The sequence below is a fragment of the Anolis sagrei genome, chromosome 9, assembly GCF_037176765.1.
Source record: "Anolis sagrei isolate rAnoSag1 chromosome 9, rAnoSag1.mat, whole genome shotgun sequence".
Classification (NCBI taxonomy): Eukaryota; Metazoa; Chordata; class Lepidosauria; order Squamata; family Dactyloidae; genus Anolis; species Anolis sagrei.
The window spans coordinates 35,344,520-35,365,070 of record NC_090029.1 but is presented as its reverse complement, the minus strand read 5'-3'; the positions used below and the strand labels follow the sequence as shown (position 1 = coordinate 35,365,070).

Here is a 20,551-nt window from a genome sequence, read left to right as displayed (position 1 = left end):
ATACAGGATAGGAGTCTGCCAGAGAGCAGGATAGGAGCTCCACCAAGCCTAACACCACCTGTCATTTCAGCAACCCAAGTAGATGACAACCTTGGTCTCCCCTTCCTGGCTCCCCATGTCTTCCCATCCCCATGCCTTTCCTATTTTGGTGGCAGCTGCAGTTCTCCATCCGAATCCCATTCTCCTCCACGGTCCCTCCAAACATTTCCCTACTTCTTCCCCTAACATGGAGTTCTCCTGTTGACCACCTCCCTGCCCAGCCCACGTCCTAATGGCGCCCTTGATTTCTTGCAGACGTTGATGAGTGCCACTCCAGACCCTGTCTGAATGGAGCTACCTGCGTCGATGGCGTCCACAATTTCACATGCTTATGCCTTCCCAGCTACGGAGGGGATCTCTGTGACATTGGTACGGCCTGCCTACCTCCTCCCTACCTGGCTTCAGCTAACTGGACTAACAGCTCTCCTTCTTCTCTTTCCCCTTGTCCTGTCCCACCCCGTCCCGTCCTCGTCTCTTCAGCGCTAACACTTCATCACAATAACATATGTTTTGCTAGGAGACAAACACATCCTCCATTGGGTTGTTGTAAGTTTTTCGGGCTGTATTGCCATGTTCCAGAAGCATTCTGTCCTGAGGTTTCACCTGCATCTATGGCAGGCATCCTCAGAGGTTGTGAGGTCAGTTGGAAATTAGGCAAGTGAGGTTTATATATTTGTGGAATAATGTCCAGGGTGGGAGAAATAATAATAATAATAATAATAATAATAATAATAATAATAATCTTTATTTATACCCCGCCACCATCTTTATTTATACCCCACCACCATATGAACCCACGCATTCTCTTCGTTCATCTGGAGAGGCCCTGCTCATGATCCCACCTGCGTCGCAGGCGCATCTGGTGGGGACGAGGGACAGGGCCTTTTCTGTGGTGGCCCCCTGACTTTGGAACACCCTCCCCGAGGACATCAGACAAGCCCCTACGTTGGCAGTCTTTAGGAAGAGCTTGAAGACCTGGCTGTTCGGGTGTGCCTTTCCAGAATAGGAATCTCCAATAACAAGTCCCAGAAGCACTTTATCAGAGATTTAAGATTGTCTGCACATTACACTTACCCTAAAATCCTATATTTCACCTGTCATACTCAGCACTTTTTAATCTGTACCCATTACATTTGGCCCGGCCCTAGTTTTATTGTGTTATGGTGTATTGCTTTTATTGTTTACTGTTATTGCTTAACGTTTTGATTTGCTTTATAATGTTATGTGTATTGTTATGCTGTCGTTTCAAAGATAATAATAATAATAATAATAATAATAATAATAATAATAAATTTTTAAAAATCTCCCCCAACGGGGACTCGGGGCGGCTCACATGAGGCCAAGCCCAAACAACAAATTACCATAAAATACAATACAGATTACAATAAAATAAACAACATCGCAATAAAGTGCAAAGCATATAAATACAATAAGCAATATATACAAAGCATAAGAAAGCAATAAACAACATAATGGTAGTGAGCGGGCCGCATGTACAATAAAATGGTTTAAAAACTCAGGGTGAGATAAAAGGAGCAGATTATTTGCATGGGGGAACTCATAGAGAAACAGTGTAATAAACATACCTTCGTACAAGGGGGGGGTACTCCTAGGTCAAAATGTTGAGGCGGGGGGCAATAGCTAAAGCTTGTGTGGCTACTCTCCAAAAGCGCAGCGGCAGAGCCAGGTCTTGAGATTCTTTTTAAAGCTTTCTAAGGTAGGGGCTTTCCTAATCTCACCGGGCAATGAGTTCCAGAGTTTTGCATATATGTGTATATATTTGTGTATCTGTGTATATATGTGTGTTTATGTATATATGTGGTTTTGTGCATGCGTTGTAATGTATATTTGTTTTTTGACTTTTTAAGTCTCTTCTGCTGTATTTTTCAGTGTTTTTATGAGTGATGGTCCTTTATTGGCCTGATAGGTGTCTTGTGTCCAAATTTGATGTCAATTCATCCAGTGGTTTTTGAGCTATGTTAATCCCACAAATGAACATTACATTTTTATTTATATAGACTAGCCATCCCCTGCCACGCCTTGCTGTGGCCCAGTCTCATAATCTGGAAAATAAAGTAACAAGAAAGTGTTGGTTTCTAATACATGTAATTCATATTTTGGCATATTGAGTGCTTGTGCCAAGTTTGGTCCAGAACCATCATTGCTTGAGTCCACAGCGCTCTCTGGATGTAGGTGAACTACTAGGCTTGGGCGGTTTCGTTCATTAATTTCGTAATTCGTTATTAATTCGTATTTAAATTAGCTTACATTCCGATATTGAGCCATGCAGGAATAGTGCAAGGAGCAAATTAGATTCGAAACCATTTTTTCAATTTATTTTGTTATTGTTTCATTATTGTTTCGTAATTATTTCAAAATTATTTTGTAATTATTTTGTAATTATTTTCGCATGTCTGGTGCAAGTTTCATAGTTGTTGTTTGTTTTATCACACCAACAGTCAACAACAGAGGGAGAGGGAAGCTTCAGAAGTTCCCCTTGTCCCATTTGGAGGGTTTTTTAGCATATTACGCAATTGCGTCCGCCATTAACGAATCGATTTGTAATTATACAAAATTTTGTATATTTTGAAATTTTTAAAAGGAAAATTTCGGAATTCTTTAAAAAAACGAAACGCGATGGACCCCTAAAAACGAAACGAGTTTAGAAACAAACTTTTCCGTTGTTACCCAAGCCTATGAACTACAACTCCCAAACCCTTCCAGTATTTTCTGTCTGTCATGGGAGTTCCGTGTGCCAAGTTTGGTTCAATTCCATCATTGGTGGAATTCGGAATGCTCTTTTTTTTATTTATTTACAATATTTATATACCACTTTTCTCACCCCTGGGGGAACTCAAAGCGGTTGATTGTAGGTGAACTATAAATCTCAGCAACTACAACTCCCAAATGACAAAACTATATATATATATATATATATATATATATATATATATATATTTAGTGATGGTCACTCCTTGGGTTAGTAGGTGTCTTGTGCCTAAATTTGGCTGCAATTCATCTAGTGGTTTTTGAGTTATGCTAATCCCACAAACGAACATTACATTTTTATTTATATAGATTACTAGGCCTGGGTAACAACGCAAAAATTTGTTTCTAAAATCAATTTGTATTTGGGTTTTTTTTTTGTTTTGATATTTAAAATAATTACAAAATTTTCCTTTTAAAAAGTTCGATATTTACAAAATTTTGTAAATGGTAAAAAATTAACGAATCGATTTCCGAAACAATAACGAATCGATTCGTTAATGGGAGACGCGACCGCGAAATACGCTAAAAAACCTCCAAAAACTTCTGAAGCTTCCCTCTCCTTCTGTTGTTGACTGTTGGTGTGATATTATAATTTTTTTTTCACTAATTAAACCATAAAACTGGCCCAGACATGCGGAAATAATAACGAAACGACCTCAAAACAATAACGAAATGAATACAATAACGAAATACGAAGCATTTACAAAACGTATTTAAAAATTCGTTTTTTTAAATAATTGCTCCAGAATGGTTCGTTATCGTTTTGTAATTGAAAAAATTAACGAATTATTAACGAATTACGAATTAACGAAACGAAACCGCCCAGGCCTAATATATATATATATATACACACATATATATGATGGTCACTCCTTGGGTTAGTAGGTGTCTTGTGCCCAAATTTGGCTGCAATTCATCTAGTGGTTTTTGAGTTATGCTAATCCCACAAACGAACATTACAATTTTATTTATATAGATTACTATTAAGTTCAGCATCTCAGCGGTTTAACCCACTGCACTATCCGACAGAGAAGCAGAACAAAATAATAAAATATCTCAACGACTCCCTTCTTATTTTAAATAGCAGTAACCTTTATTCGAATTGAATCTGTGTAGAATTGTTCAAGGCTTCCTCAAAACCCGCGGGGATGTTGTGACCTGCCAACCATTTATCTTTAAGTCCTCCCTTCTGTTTCCTCAAGAAGAACCTTATGGAGCCCAAGCGACTTGAATGGCCTTCCCTTTCGCTTTGGCAGCCTTGAAAAGGCAATGCCATCTTTCTTCATCTTTTGGCAAGCTAAAGTGGCATCAATAGGCTCTGAAATTTTGCTTGGCTCCACAGGGATCTTCTATGGCAGGGAAGTCAATACTTCCTTCTTTCTGGGAAAACAACTGTGCATTGCATCTCCACTCAATCAAGTTCGGGGGTGTTTCATCCTCGTCTTTTCCTTCTTCTGTTTGCCTTCATATCTCCTTCTTATCCATTTCCAGACCTGGCAGAATGTGAAGTGGGTTGGACCAAATTCCAAGGCAACTGTTACAAGCATTTCGAAGAGAAACACACCTGGGTGGATGCTGAGAACTTGTGCCGAGAACACCAGTCCCACTTGAGCAGTATCATCACTCCCGAAGAGCAAGAGTTTGTCAACAGTAAGTAGAGTGTCTTCAGACATCTTCAGAGAGACCTTAAACTTGACAGCATATGCTTGGGGGTTTTTTTCCAAGAAGATTTGGGGCTGCCTTTGAAGAATTGTGTCCAATTCTTCAAACATTACATCTAGATTGGACTACTGTAATGCACTCTACATGGGGCTGCCCTTGAAAACGGCTCGGAAATTCCAATTGGTCCAACGGTTGGCGGCCAGGCTGTTAACTGGCGCTCCTTACAGAGAGAGGTCAACCCTCCTGTTTAAGGAGCTCCATTGGCTGCCGTTCATCTTCCGGTCCCAATTCAAGGTGCGGGTGCTCACCTACAAAGCCCTAAATGGTTTGGGACTCGCCTACCTGCGTGACCGAATCTCCATATACGAACCCACCCGTTCCCTCCGTTCATCTGGAGAGACCCTGCTCACAATCCCACCTGCATCGCAAGCGCATTTGGTGGGGACGAGGGACAGGGCCTTCTCTGTGGTGGCCCCCCGACTCTGGAACTCTCTCCCCAAGGACATCAGACAAGCCCCAATGTTGGCAATCTTTAGGAAGAGCCTGAAGACCTGACTATTCCAGTGTGCCTTTCCAGAATAGGAAACTCCTGGCATCATGTCCCAAATGCACTTTGTCAGAGACCAGGATTGTCTGCACATTGCACTTACCTCCAAAAAACCGCTACATACCTCCTGTGAAGTTCACCACGTTTGAATTTTGTCCATTACATTTGGCCCGGCCTTTAGGTTTTAATGCGTTGTGATGTCATTGTTTTAGTGTTTTATTATTTTGCTTGATGTTTTACTATTTGCTTATGAGTTTTACTGTGATATTTGCATGTTGTTGTTGGCGGCGGCCTTGGCCTTTGTAAGCTGCATCGAGTCCTTCGGGAGATTTTGCGGGGTATAAATAAAGATAATAATAATAATAATAATAATAATAATAATAATAATAATAATAATAATTCTGGGCACCACAATTCAAGAGAGATATTGAGAGCAGTACGTGTGAAAAAGATCTTGGAGTCCTCGTGGACAACAAGTTAAACATGAGCCAGGAATGTGATGTGGCGGCAAAAAAAGCCAATGGGATTTTGGCCTGCATCAATAGGAGCATAGTGTCTAGGTCCAGGGAAGTCATGCTCCCCATGCTCTATTCTGCCTTGGTTAGACCACACCTGGAATATTGTGTCCAATTCTGGGCACCACAATTCAAGAGAGAGATTGACAAGCTGGAATGTGTCCAGAGAAAGAGGTCGACTCAAATGATCAAGGGTCTGGAGAACAAGCCCTATGAGGAGCGGCTTAAGGAGCTGGGCATGTTTAGCCTGAAGAAGAGAAGCTGAGAGGAGATAAGATAGCCATATATAAATATGTGAGAGGAAGCCACAGGGAGGAGGGAGCAAGCTTGTTTTCTGCTTCCTTGGAGACTAGGACGCAGAACAATGGCTTCAAACTACAAGAGAGGAGATTCCATCTGAACATGAGGAAGAACTTCCTGACTGTGAGAGCCGTTCAGCAGTGGAACTCTCTGCCCCGGAGTGTGGTGGAGGCTCCTTCTTTGGAAGCTTTTAAACAGAGGCTGGATGGCCATCTGTCAGGGGTGCTTTGAATGCAATATTCCTGCTTCTTGGCAGAATGGGGTTGGACTGGATGGCCCAGGAGGTCTCTTCCAACTCTTGGATTCTATGATTCAATTAGTCCAATGGTTGGTAGCCAAGTTGCTCACAAGAGAGGCGTACACCATCTCCACTGGCTGCTGATCAGCTTCCGAGCACAGTTCAAAGTGCTGGTCTTAACCTTTAAAGCCTAAACGGTTCTGGCCCAGACTACCTGTCCGAACGTATCTCCTGGTATGAAACATCACAAAACTTAAGGTAATCTGGAGAGGCCCTGCTCTCAACCCTACCGACATCGCAAACATGATTGGTTGGGATGAGGGACAGGGTCTTCTCATCATTGTATGGAAGAGATCTCTAAGTCCCATCACCATTTCCATTTAATGTATTTATTTATTTATTTATTTATTTATTTATTTATTATTCGAACTTCTATGCCGCCACTTCCCTGGGGCTCGGAGCGGCTTACAAGAATGACTAAAATCGAACACAATTTAAAAACAATTTAAAATAATTTAAAAGCAGCAATATCAACAATCAAAGGCCTGTTGAAACAGGTATGTCTTACATTGCCTGCGGAAAGCTGGTAAGTCCCGCAAGGCACGGACTTCAGGTGGCAGAGTGTTCCAGAGTGATGGTGCCACTGCTGTGAAGGCTCTGCGCCTGGTTGCTGTTAGACGCAAGGTCTTGACACTGGGAATTTCCAATAGATCTTGGTCCTCAGATCAATAGATCTCTGGGGTTGGTAGGGGGTGAGGCGGCCCTTCAGGTACAGACCATGCAAGGTCTTAAAGGTGAGTACCATCACTTTGAAAGTGATCCGGTGCTCAATCGGTAACCAATGCAACTGTAGTAAGATTGGTGTTATGTGGCATCTCATCGGAATTCCCGCAAGAAGCCGAGCAGCTGCATTTTGTACCAACTTTTAGACTCAGGTAATGCAATTCAATGCCTTTAAATTGCATTATATGAGTCTATAAAGTCATATGTTTTATGAGTCTATAAAGTTGGTAACATAGAAAGCTTATGTTTAATTGATTTTAAGTTCGTAGTTATATGTAGTAATTCGTTATTATGAATTCTTTGTGTAATGTATGTTGGTATTGAATTTTTGCCATTAGTATGTTGTAACCTGCCTTGACCCCCACCCCCCACCCCCACCCAGGGGTGAGAAAGGTGGTATATAAATACAGTAAATAAATGAATGGATGCATTGCAGTTTTGTGCAATTTCCATAATTTGTTGTTGCATGTAATATTTTCTTCTTTTTTAAAGAAGGAGTGTATGTTGGAGAGGGACTTCTGGGAAATGTCTTTTTCCTATTAGTGCAATAAACCAATTTTTGTTTTAATCCTCTGCTGTCCCTTTCCCAATCTCTTTTTTAGACAATGCACAAGACTACCAGTGGGTTGGCCTTAGTGACAGAGCTGTTGAAGATGATTTCCGCTGGTCTGACGGTCACTCCCTTGTGAGTTTATATTCTGAAGGGACTTTGTTCTTAATAAAAATGTCTTACATACAAGGACAAATAACTGGAAAAGTAGGTTGTAGATTTTTTTGGCTATATGGCCATGTTCTAGATGCCTCTAGAACAGTGGTTCTCACCCTGGGGTCCCCAGATGTTTTTGGCCTACAACTCCTAGAAATCCTAACAGCTGGTAAACTGACTGGGATTTCTGGGAGTTGTAGGCTAAAAACATCTGGGGACCCCAGGTTGAGAACCACTGCTCTAGAACATGGCCATATAGCCTGAAAAAACCTACAACAACCCAGTGATTCCGGCCATGAAAGACTTCAACAATAACTTGAAAAATTTTCTCCCTCTGGCATAAGATTACAAGGTGCTATACCAGAGGTATTGTGAGGTATTGTGAGATAATTTAAATGGTATCATCAAAGGCTTTCATGGCCGGAATCACTGGGTTGTTGTAAGTTTTTTGGGCTGTTTGGCCATGTTCCAGAAGCATTCTCTCCTGACGTTTCACCTGCATCCATGGCAGGCATCCTCAGAGGTTGTGAGGTCTGTTGGAAACTAGGGAAATGGGGTTTATATATCTGTGGAATGTCCAGGGTGGAAGAAAGAACTCTTGTCCTGCATAAAATGCCCTCAGAAGCACTTTATTTTACCTGCTAGTGCAATCAAACCCAATTTTGTCCCCTGTCCTGATACATTACATTGCTCTCTCACTCAGTGTTGTTGAATTTTTAATCTTTTGCAATTGGCCCTACCCACCATTCAATTTTCTGATTTTACATTATCTGATGTGTTTATTTATATTGGTTCTTGTATTTGAATTTTATTTTTTTTTATTTTCTGCTGTGTTCTTGTGTTATATTGCTTTACTGTATTGCTGAGCTTGGCCTCATGTAAGCCGCCCCAAGTCCGCTTGGGGAGATAGTGGCGGGGTATAAATAAAGTATTATTATTATTTGAAACACCACAAGATGAGTCCACAGCAGACACTCTGTATTGGATCACACGTCGGACACTTCCCAAGAGTTTAGGACTGTGTGATGTATCAGCAAATAATGTGTGCAGATCCCAGTAAGGTGGCCTTTTGCAGCTGGCAGATGGTAATCTTGTCAGCGCCAATTGTATTTAAGTGCAGGCCAAGGTCTTTAGGTACTGCACCCTGTGTGCCGATCACCACTGGGACCACCTTGACTGGCTTGTGCCAGAGTCTTTGCAGTTCGATCTTTAAATCCTCATATCGTGTCAGCTTTTCCAGTTGTTTCTCTGCAATCCGGCTGTCACCTGGGATTGCAACATCAACAATCCATACTTTGTTTTTTAACACAATCGTGAGGTCAGGAGTATTGTGCTCCAAAACTCTGTCTGTCTGAATTCAGAAGGATAATAATAATAATAATAATAATAATAATAATAATAATAATAATGTTTATTTATGCCACACTTTTTCCCTCCACAAGGAGACTCAAAGTGGCTCAATAAATGGTTACCTTGAGTGAGGCACACTCTTGGCCTCAGAGCAATGTGCAGATAATCCCTTTTTAATCCATTCTTAAATGGTTATCTTGAGCAAATCACACCTTGACTCACACACACTCAGCCTCCGTGGAAGTTTTTCATCACCTTTCCTTTTAAAATACATTTTAAAACATTGATTATTTCCCTGACTGTTGGAGACATGCTGGCCATGGCCTTCAAGGGCTGTGGTTTATTGCTTCAAGCTTCACGCTCAGTAGTTTGGCGTGTTCATTTTCTGTAACTTTTTCAGGCTTGTGATCCCGCCAGTTCTTTGTCGCAGGCAGATAGTATTTGTGACACAAGTTCCAATGAATCATCTGAGCAACGGTGTTATGCCTCTGCTTGTAGTCTCTCTGCGTGATCTTCTTGCAGCAGCTCAGGATGTGATCTATTGTTTCATCTCTTCCTTGCAGATTATTATTATTATTATTATTATTATTATTATTATTGTCTGTTGGAGGTAGGTGTGAATGTTTCAATTCTTTCTCCCACCCTGGACATTCCACAGATATATAAAACCGATTTTCCTAGTTTTCAACAGACCTCACAATGTGTTGTCAAAGGCTTTCATGGCCAGAATCACTAGATTGCTGTCAGTTTTTCAGGCTGTTTGGCCATGTTCCAGAAGCATTCTCTTCTGACGTTTCGCCTGCATCTATGGCAGGCATCCTGAAGAGGTTGTGAGACCTCACAATCTCTGAGGATGCCTGCCATGGATGCAGGTGGAACATCAGGAGAGAATGCTTCTGGAACATGGCCATACAGCCTGAAAAAACTTGCAACAACCCAATTTAAATGGTGCCTAAATAAGTCCATCTGATGCTATTGGAATCATAGAATCATTGAAATATAATTTGCATTGCCATCTTCCAGGTTAGTCTCTCTTTCCGGTGTAAAATATAGGCATCTTTGTCTTCTTTCACAGCAATATGAAAATTGGCGGCCCAACCAGCCTGACAACTTCTTTGCCAAAGGAGAAGATTGTGTCGTAATGATTTGGCATGAGAAGGGCGAGTGGAATGACGTCCCTTGTAACTATCACCTTCCGTTCACCTGCAAAAAAGGAACAGGTAAGGCCTGGCTTGTTGCACCAACAGGGCTATGGGACAAGGAAGGGCTTATGTGGCTCCTGCTAGGAAAACTGTGTGTCTTAAGCTGCCAAAGGGTCAGTAGAGTGACCGATAGCAGTGGCTTGAGAAAGAATACAGATCTATGGCCGTAAGTCATCATAGACCCTATCTTTACATAGGGGTCATTCCATGTCAAGTGGTCTAAACCTTCCCACCATCATTTCTCAAATTTTGTTCAATTTTTAGCTGTAGCACCAGTTGGGTATTAAACTAAGTTTCCCAACATTTGAGGTCTCTAACTGCAGTAGTTGCTGATCTTTTATATTGTGTGCTTTTATGCATTATGCTTTATGCATCCTTTGGAATCCATCAAGTATCGTGTCTTAGTGGTCAATAAAATGAACTAGCAGGACTATGAGGATGCATAAACCATAATGCATAAAGGCACAAAATATAATATACTTTGACCTGAGTAAATAGATACTTAATGGTTGCGTTACAAAACAAAAACGTGAGTCTTGTAGAGCAATTTTTTTCCTCTTTCAGATGATACTATTCAGAAGCATATTCAGGTAGATGCTTTTTTAATAATTGGCTTTGATCTTTGGTAGATTTTACCATTTGTGCTGTTGTTGTTGTTCATTCGTTCAGTCATCTCCGACTCTTCGTGACCTCATGGACCAGCCCACGCCAGAGCTCCCTGTCGGCCGTCACCACCCCCAGCTCCTTCAAGGTCACTCCAGTCACTTCAAGGATGCCATCCATCCATCTTGCCCTTGGTCGGCCCCTCTTCCTTTTGCCTTCCACTTTCCCCAACATCATTCCCTTCTCTAGGCTTTGCTATCTCCTCATGATGTGGCCAAAGGACTTCCACTTTGTCTCTAGTCTCCTTCCCTCCAATGAGCTTTAGTCGGGCTTTATTTCCTCGAGGATGGACTGGTTGGATCTTCTCGCAGTCCAAGGCACTCTCAGCACTTTCCTCCAACACCACAATTCCAAAGCATCGATCTTCCTTCCCTCAGCCTTCCCTAAGGTCCAGCTCTCACATCCGTAGGTGACTACAGGGAAGACCACGGCTTGGACTAGGCAATGGATCTTGGTTGCCAGTCTGATGTCTCTACTCTTGACTATTTTATCGAGACTGGACATTGCTCTCCTCCCAAGAAGGAAGCGTCTTCTTTGCGCCTAGAAATACAAACCCTGTCACGGCCTCCACGTTTTCTCCCTCTATTTTCCAGTTGTCAATCATTCTTGTTGCCATAATCTTTGTTTTTTTTATGTTGAGCTGCAACCCGGCTTTTGCGCTTTCTTCTTTCACCTTGATTAGAAGGCTCCTCAGCTCCTCCTCGCTTTCGGCCATCAGAGTGGTGTCATCTGCATATCTGAGGTTGTGAATGTTTCTTCCAGCAATTTCCACCCCAGCTTTGCATTCACCAAGCCCCGCACATCCTCGCATGATGTGTTCTGCATACAAGTTAAAAAGGTTGGGTGAGAGTATGCAGCCTTGCCGGACGCCTTTCCCAATCTTGAACCCGTCTCCTGTTCCGTGGTCAGTTCTGACTGTGGCTCCTTGGTCCTTGTACAGATTCCTCAGGAGAGAGGGAAGGGGGCTTGGGATGCCCATCCCACCAAGAACTTGCCACAATTTGTTATGATCCAAACAGTCAAAGGCTTTAGAATAGCCAATGAAGCAGAAATAGATGTTTTTCTGAAACTCCCTGCCTTTCTCCATTCTCCAGCATCCGGATATTGGCAATCTGGTCTCTCGTTCCTCTGCCTTTTCTAAACATTTGCGCTGAGAGTGCCAAATATGAAGAGATCCTGAAAGGCAGCTATAGATGCTGGATAGTTGCAAATCTGGCAGTTTTATGTCCAGCACAAGCATAATGCTTGGTCAAAATTATGATGAACTGTGACTATGAATATGATTATGACCATGACTGGATTGATGACTTGGCGTAGGAAACTGTAATGATGTAATGACGATGTTTTCATTGTACTGACTTGTACTATTTTAATATGTAATGATTTGTATTTGCTGTTTTTTTCATATGATTGTATTTGATATGCACTGTAAACCGACCTGAGTCCCTCGTCGAGGTTGAGAAGGCCGGTATAGAAAACCTCTAAATAAATAAATAATCCTTTGACACATACAGGGCAGATAGGGCAAAGTCTTCTTGATTCTGAGGATAGCCATGTCGTTTGATTCTGGACATACTGGAACAGGGGTTGGCAGTGTACAAGAGGATGAAGCCAAGAAGGTCCTTCTCTCCCTCTCAGACTGAAGTAATGCCAGTTGAGGTGGAGGAAGGGTCTTTCCTAAGCTCCTGGGCCTAGGTACCACGAGACTGTGTCTGGCTGATCTTCCCTCCCTTTGAGCAATTTCAAAACCCATTTTTTTTCTCGCACCAGTTGTTTGCAGGGATCCCCCCATGGTTGAGAATGCCAGGCACTTTGGCAAGAAGAAAGACCGCTATGAGATCAACTCCATGGTGCGATACCAATGCAATCAAGGCTACGTACAGCGCCACGTGCCCACCATTCGGTGTCAACCCAATGGGCACTGGGAAGAGCCACGGATAGCCTGTATAGATCGTACGTAATGGTCTCTCTTCTTATTTTTACTGTTGGCACTTGGAAATCCCTCAGTAGGAAGGGATCGACTGTTTTTCTTGTATAGCATGCACCTGCATCAGATATATACATACATACATACATACATATATATATATATATAAGGCTTGGGCGGTTTCGTTCGTTAATTTCGTAATTCATTATTAATTTGTATTTAAATTAGCTTACGATCCAATATTGAGCCATGCAGGAATAGTGTGAGGAGTAAATTAGATTTGAAAAAAATTTTTCAATTTATTTCGTAATTATTTCGTAATTATTTTGTAATTATTTCGTAATTATTTCGTAATTATTTTCGCATGTCTGGTGCAAGTTTTATAGTTGTTGTGTGTTTTATCACACCAACAGTCAACCACAGAGGGAGAGGGAAACTTCAGAAGTTCCTCCTGTCCCATTTGGAGGGTTTTTTTAGCATATTGCGCAATCGCGTCCGCCATTAACGAATCGATTCGTAATTATACGAAACGCAAGGGCCCCCTATATATATGGCGTGGTTACCCAAGCCATATATATATATATATATTTGGTATTTCTATCCCATTCCTTCTCAACCCCCCCCCCCCCCCCCCGAAGGGGGACTCAGGACGGCTTACATTTGGTGGCAATTCGATGCCACTACATAACACAGCAATATAATAACAATTAAAACAATAAGTAAAATATTCATTAAAACAGTAAAAACAGCAATCATCGCCATAACATCATTCCAGTCAATTCCATATCCAATTCCATGTCCAAAGTCCTATCTATGTCTGTTGTCCAAAAGCCTGGTCCCAGAACCACTACTTCAATTTCTTCCCAAATGACAGGAGGGATGACAGGAGGGATGGAGCCGATCTTATCTCAGTGGGAAGCAAGTTCCACAGGCGAGGGGCCACAACCGAGAAGGTCATGTCTCTCGTCCCCGCCAGATGTATTTGCGACACTGGTAGGAACGAGAACAGGGCCTCCCAGGATGATCTTAAACTATGAGGGAGATGTGTTCAGACAAGTAAGCTGGGCCAGATGAAGAACCCATGCAAATGCCATCCCACATGCTAAACAGACCAGCCCAAATGCTGTTCAATAGAATCACAGAGTTGGAAGAGACCTTGTGAGCCATCCAGTCCAATCCCTTTCTGCCAAGAAGCAGGAAAATCACACTCAAAGCACCCCTGACAGATAGCCACCCAGCCTCTGTTTAAAATCCTCCAAAGAAGGAGCCTCCACCACACTCCGGGGCAGAGAGTTCCACTGCTGAACGGCTCTCACAGTCAGGAAGTTCTTCCTAATGTTATTTATTTATTTATTTATTTAAAAGTTTTGTATACCAACCTTCTCACCTCTCTTGAGGGACTCAGACCGGTTTCCAACTATAATATCACCTACAAGCAACATATTACAGTAAAACATTAAAACAGCAATTACAATCAATAACTACAATGGTCAGTCGTCAGACTAAAATCGTTGCTCATCATCCTCCATCCATATCTCAGGGTGTTGGCTCACTCGTCGAATGCCTGTCTCCATAACCAAGTCTTCGCCTGTTTCCTGAATGTCAGGATAGAAGGGCGGTTCTGATCTCCAGTGGGAGAGAGTTCCAGAGTCAAGGGGCCACCACCGAGAAGGCCCTGTCCCTCGTCCCCACCAGACACGCTTGCGAGGCCGGTGGGACTGAGAGCAGGGCCTCTCCAGATGATCCCTTATATATGTGTGTATGTATATGTATGTGTGTATATGTGTATATTTGTGTGTGTTTGTGCATATATGTGTGTGTGTATGAATGTGTGCTGTGCATATGTATATGAGTGTATGTGTATATGTATATATGTGTGTATGTATATGTATGTGTGTATATGTGTATATTTGTGTGTGTTTGTGCATATATATGTGTGTGTGTGTATAAATGTGTGCTGTGCATATGTATATGAGTGTATGTGTATATGTATATATGTGTGTATGTATATGTATGTGTGTATATGTGTATATTTGTGTGTGTTTGTGCATATATGTGTGTGTGTGTGTGTGTGTGTGTGTGTATGAATGTGTGCTGTGCATATGTATATGAGTGTATGTGAATATGTATATATGGTGTATTTTGGGGGGTTTTAAGTCTATTCGCTGGGGTTTTGTGTGTGTGCGTGTGTGTGCATGTGTGTGTTTATGGGTGATGGACACTCATTGGAATGTTAGGTGTATTGTGTCCAAATTTCATGTCAACTCATCCAGTGGTTTTTGAGTTCTGTTAATCCCACAAACGAACATTACATTTTTATTTATATAGATGTAATATTGCTAATAATATTACGATATAGTGGTATGGTGCAATATAGCAATGTTTAATGCTAATATTGTACTATGCTAATAATATAATATGTTGTATATAATATATACCTTGCAAGCCGCCCTGAGTCCCCTTCGGGGTGAGAAGGACAGCATATAAATGTCGTAAGTAAATAAATAAAAATAATACAAACATTAAAGAAGGAGATGATCCAAGGTTGTTCCTTCTTCTCTTCTTCTGCAATGTAAGAATTGGTGCCCTGTGCACGATTTCTCTATGTCTTACAGACCCTTTCAGAAATGTGATTTTGCTTCATTAGTTTGCAATGCAAATAATAATACTTATGTCGGGTTCTAAGATTCTAAGATGGTCTTCTTTTCTAACTTTCTCTCTCCTATTAAGAATTATCAGATGATTCAGTTTGATACTGAAAAATAGGCTAGATTAAAATGGAAATGCGCTTAGAAGTGTTGCAAGGTTCAGTAGTTTGAATGTGTCCCAGGTAGGATTGCAGGGGCCAGCTGGAAATTCAGCTCTGGCACTTCCATTAAATAGCAGTGTCAACAGTTGGCAAGTTCTTCTTGGCTGAGAGGCGGAATTCAGCCATTTCTGCAAATCCTCCCTGGATTTTTGAAGTCTGGGGCAGACAGGGAAGGGATTTGTGGGGCAAGAAGAAAAGCCAGCAACCTCTCCCCAAAAGCAGCCAGGAAAATTAGACTCCTTCCTAGCGAGAGATGTGACATGTGTTGCTCCTTCTAGCTTGCTTCTTCATCAGTGTGGATATGAGAGCGTTGCATAGCTATGGTTCAAAGAATGAAATACTTGAGGCAGTTTTAGATCCCAAAAATGGCATCATGTCAAAGAAAAGCAGCAAGCACAGTAATGGGACAATGGCCATAATTGTATATGGTCCATCTTTGTGTAATAGTTGGGTAGATGCGGGGAATGCCGTGGATGGAGCATACCTGGATTTCAGTAAGGCCTTCGACAAGGTCCCCTATGACCTCCTGGCAGACAAACTAGTCCAATGCCGGCTAGGCAAAACTACGGTGAGGTGGATCTGTAATTGGTTAAATGCATGAACCCAGAGGGTGATTCTCCCCAAGGCTTCCTCCTCTTCATCCTGGAAAGAAGTGACGAGTGGAGTGACATCGGCAGGGTTCCCTCCTGGGCCCGGTCCTGATCAGGATCTTTATTAATGACTTAGATGAAGGGCTAGAAGGCAGGATCACCAAATGAGGAGGGATGGCCAATACTCCAGAGGACAGGAGCAGGATTCAAAACCATCTTGACAGATTAGAGAGATGAATGGCCAAAACTAACAAAATGAAGTTCAACAGGGACAAATGCAAGATACTCCACTTAGGCAGAAAAAACGAAATGCAAAGATACAGAATGGGGGACAATGCCTGGATCGAGAGCAGTACGTGTGAAAAAGATCTTGGAGTGCTCGTGGACAGGAAGGTAAACATGAGCCAGGAATGTGATGTGGCGGCAAAAAAAGCCAATGGGATTTTGGCCTGCATCCATAGGAGCCTAGTGTCTAGATCTAGGGAAGTCCTGCTCCCCATGCTCTATTCTGCTTTGGTTAGACCACTTTACCTGGAATATTGTGTCCAATTCTGGGCACCACAATTCAAGAGAGATATTGACTCTAAGCTGGAATGTGTCCAGAGGAGGGTGACTCAAATGATCAAGGGTCTGGAGAACAAGCCCCATGAGGAGCGGCTTAAAGAGCTGGACATGTTTAGCCTGAAGAAGAGAAGGATGAGAGGAGATATAGCCATGTAGAGATATGTGAGAGGAAGCCACAGGGAGGAGGGAGCAAGCTTGTTTACTGCTTCCATGGAGATTAGGACAAGGAGTAACAAGTATAAACAACAAAATAACCGCTCTGAATCCCCTTCGGGGTGAGAAGGGCAGCATATAAATGTCGTAAATAAATAAATATAATATAACATAATACAAACATTAAAGAAGGAGATAATCCAAGGTTATTTTGTTGTTTATACTTGTTTTGTTGTTTATACTTTATGTTGCTGTAATGTATTGCTGGGCTTGGCCTCATGTAAGCCACTCTGAGTCCCCTTTGTGAAGATGGTAGCAGGGTATAAATAAAGATTATTATTATTATTATTATTATTATTATTATTATTATTATTATTGGTTGGCAAGATTTACTGCAGCTGGTGGTTAACCTGCTGTGCTAAGTGTAAGGCTGGCGTAACATTTGTGTATAACATTACCAGAATTCCACCCAGAGCTTGTTGTTCATTCATTCCGTCGCTTCCGACTCTTTGTGACCTCATGAACCAGCCCACGCCAGAGTTCCCTGTCAGCCAACACCACCCCAGCTCCTTCAAGGTCAAGCCAGTCACTTCAAGGATGGCCAGAGCTAGACAATAATAAAATGCCACAGAAAATAATGAAGGCTTGACCTGATGCCAGGTTATCCTCCATGGAGATTATATTCCATAGTTGGGCCACCAGATATTTACCCGAGATACTTGGAAGAAAGCTTCTCTGGTGGCCTAAACCAGTGGTTCTCAATCTATGTGCCCCCCAGGTGTTTTGGCCTACAACTCCCAGAAATCCCAGCCAGTTTACCAACTGTTAGGATTTCTGGGAGTTGAAGGCCAAAACATCTGGGGACCCATAGGTTGAGAAGCCATAGGGAAGCTGATACTGGATATCATGGGTCATCATGGTGGCAATTTCTCAGTCAGGTTGAGAAGCCATAGGGAAACTGATCCCGGATGTCATGGGTCATCATGGTGGCAATATCTCAGTCAGGTTGAGAAGCCATAGGGAAGCTGATCCTGGATGTCATGGGTCATCATGGTGGCAATATCTCAGTCAGGATAAGAAGCCATAGGGAAGCTGATCCTGGATGTCATGGGTCATCATGGTGGCAATATCTCAGTCAGGTTGAGAAGCCATAGGGAAGCTGATACCGGATGTCATGGGTCATCATGGTGGCAATTTCTCAGCCAGGTTGAGAAGCCATAGGGAAGCTGATCCTGGATGTCATGGGTCATCATGGTGGCAATATCTCAGTGAGGTCGAGAAGCCATAGGGAAGCTGATCCTGGATGTCATGGGTCATCATGGTGGCAATATCTCAGTCAGGTTGAGAAGCCATAGGGAAGCTGATCCTGGATGTCATGGGTCATCATGGCGGCAATATCTCAGTCAGGTTGAGAAGCCATAGGGAAGCTGATCCTGGATGTCATGGGTCATCATGGCGGCAATATCTCAGTCAGGTTGAGAAGCCATAGGGAAGCTGATCCCGGATGTCATGGGTCATCATGGTGGCAATATCTCAGTCAGGTTGAGAAGCCATAGGGAAGCTGATCCTGGATGTCATGGGTCATCATGGCGGCAATATCTCAGTCAGGTTGAGAAGCCGTAGGGAAGCTGATCCTGGATGTCATGGGTCATCATGGCGGCAATATCTCAGTCAGGTTGAGAAGCCGTAGGGAAGCTGATCCTGGATGTCATGGGTCATCATGGTGGCAATATCTCAGTCAGGTTGAGAAGCCGTAGGGAAGCTGATCCTGGATGTCATGGGTCATCATGGTGGCAATATCTCAGTCAGGTTGAGAAGCCATAGGGAAGCTGATCCTGGATGTCATGGGTCATCATGGTGGCAATATCTCAGTCAGGTTGAGAAGCCATAGGGAAGCTGATCCCGGATGTCATGGGTCATCATGGCGGCAATATCTCAGTCAGGTTGAGAAGCCATAGGGAAGCTGATCCTGGATGTCATGGGTCATCATGGTGGCAATATCTCAGCCATTATGAGAAATGGCACATTTACTGCCCTCCCACATAGTGCCATAACTGTCCCTGGAACCTCCCGAGACCCCCACCCCTGTTCTCTTTACCTGGGGGTGGAACAAGGCAGAGCCTGCTACATACAAAATGCCCTGGAAAAGAAAACCTAGCTGATTCCTCAGACCCCAGAGCGTCCGAGGTGAGAGAAAGCGCAATTGTGCAGTGGCAAGCGGGCTGGCGCCATGGGATGTTCAACACGGCCGGGCGGAGAAATATCATGCTGTTGCCTCGGCAGTGTTTTTCCAGAGAGGTGGGAGGAGAGGGAACCTTGGTCAAGCCAGCTCAGGACAAGCAAAGCCTCTGTGTTCTCCAACCCCTGGGTAACAAGGTGCCTTTTCTTCTCGTTCCCTTCCACAGCCTCCACCTACAAGCGCAGACTACACAAGAGAAGCCCACGGACTCGATCGAGGACCAATGGCGGAATGGCACAGAGAACCACCCATTAAAAGGAAGGAGAGCAAGAGATAAGACACAGAAAGAGAGAACGAGAGAGAGAGATTGAGAGAGAGAGAGAAAGAGAGAGATAAAAAAGATTTATGGAACAGTTATATTAACAGACGCTTGTTGCTTTTTGTTGTTGTTGTTGTTGTTGTTATATAAGGAAAAAATATATTAAAGAAAAAAATCCAAGTTGTGTATATGTAAAAAAAACAAAACAAAAACAAAAAAAGAGGGAAGGAGGGAGGGAAAAGACAGCAAAGCAAAAGCCATTGGGATTCCAGCATTTTTATTTTATTTTCTACTCACTGCCTGGATCCAAATATCTTTGTGCCTTGGGAGGGGACGGGGAGGGGAGGGGCACAGCAGGGCGAGGGTTAAGTTAAATAATGAAAGCAGAGTGTTATTTTTGTTGTGGGCGTGGAAGGGAGTGACCTGATATTGTATTGTCCAAGGCTTTCATGGCCGGAATCACTGGGTTGCTGTAGGTTTTTTCGGGCTATATGGCCATGGTCTAGAGGCATTCTCTCCTGACGTTTCGCCTGCATCTATGGCAAGCATCCTCAGAGGTAGTGAGGTCTGTTGGAACTAGGAAAATTGGATTTATATATCTGTGGAATGACCAGGGAGGGACAAAGGACTCTCGTCTGCTGGAGCTAGGTGGGAATGTTTCAACTGACCACCTTGATTAGCATTTGATTGCCTGGCAGTGCCTGGAGCAATCTTTTGTTGAGAGGTGATTAGATGTCCTTGTTTGTTTCCTTTCTGTTGTTGTGCTGTTCTAATCTAATCTGCCCCGGTGGCGCAGTGGGTTAAAGCCCCATGCTGGCAGGACTGAAGACCGACAAGTCGCAGGTTTGAATCCGGGGAGAGGCGGATGAGCTCCCTCTATCAGCTCCAGCTCCTCATGCGGGGACATGAGAGAAGCCTCCCACAAGGATGATAAAAACATCAAATCATCCAGGCGTCCCCTGGGCAACGTCCTTGCAGACGGCCAATTCTCTCACACCAGGAGTCACTCCTGACACGTTGAAACATTCACACCTAGCTCCAGCAGACAAGAGTCCTTTGTCCCACCCTGGTCATTCCACAGATATATAAACCCTTTTTTATAGTTCCAACAGACCTCACTACCTCTGAGGATGCTTGCCATAGATGCAGGCAAAATGTCAGAAGAGAATGCCTCTAGACCATGGCCCTATAGCCCGAAAAAACCTACAACTGACCTGATATTATTCATAAGCAATG

General features: G+C 43.0%; 1 protein-coding gene across 3 annotated transcripts in view; it reads left to right on the top strand.

Moving 5' to 3' along the window:
- ACAN (aggrecan) overlaps window positions 1-19,635 on the top strand; it is a 116,675-nt gene extending 97,040 nt beyond the window's left edge. For 2 of the 3 annotated variants that reach the window (XM_067471457.1, XM_067471456.1), the window contains 5 exons: window positions 4,300-4,458; window positions 7,456-7,538; window positions 9,985-10,129; window positions 12,545-12,727; window positions 19,223-19,635. In XM_067471457.1, the coding sequence (XP_067327558.1) occupies window positions 4,300-4,458; window positions 7,456-7,538; window positions 9,985-10,129; window positions 12,545-12,727; window positions 19,223-19,311 (659 nt within the window). In that variant the 3' untranslated portion in view covers window positions 19,312-19,635. Of the gene's footprint in view, window positions 1-294; window positions 409-4,299; window positions 4,459-7,455; window positions 7,539-9,984; window positions 10,130-12,544; window positions 12,728-19,222 lie in introns of all 3 variants that reach the window. The other variant, XM_060755175.2, reaches the window with a different exon arrangement.
- Window positions 19,636-20,551: the final 916 nt, after the last annotated feature.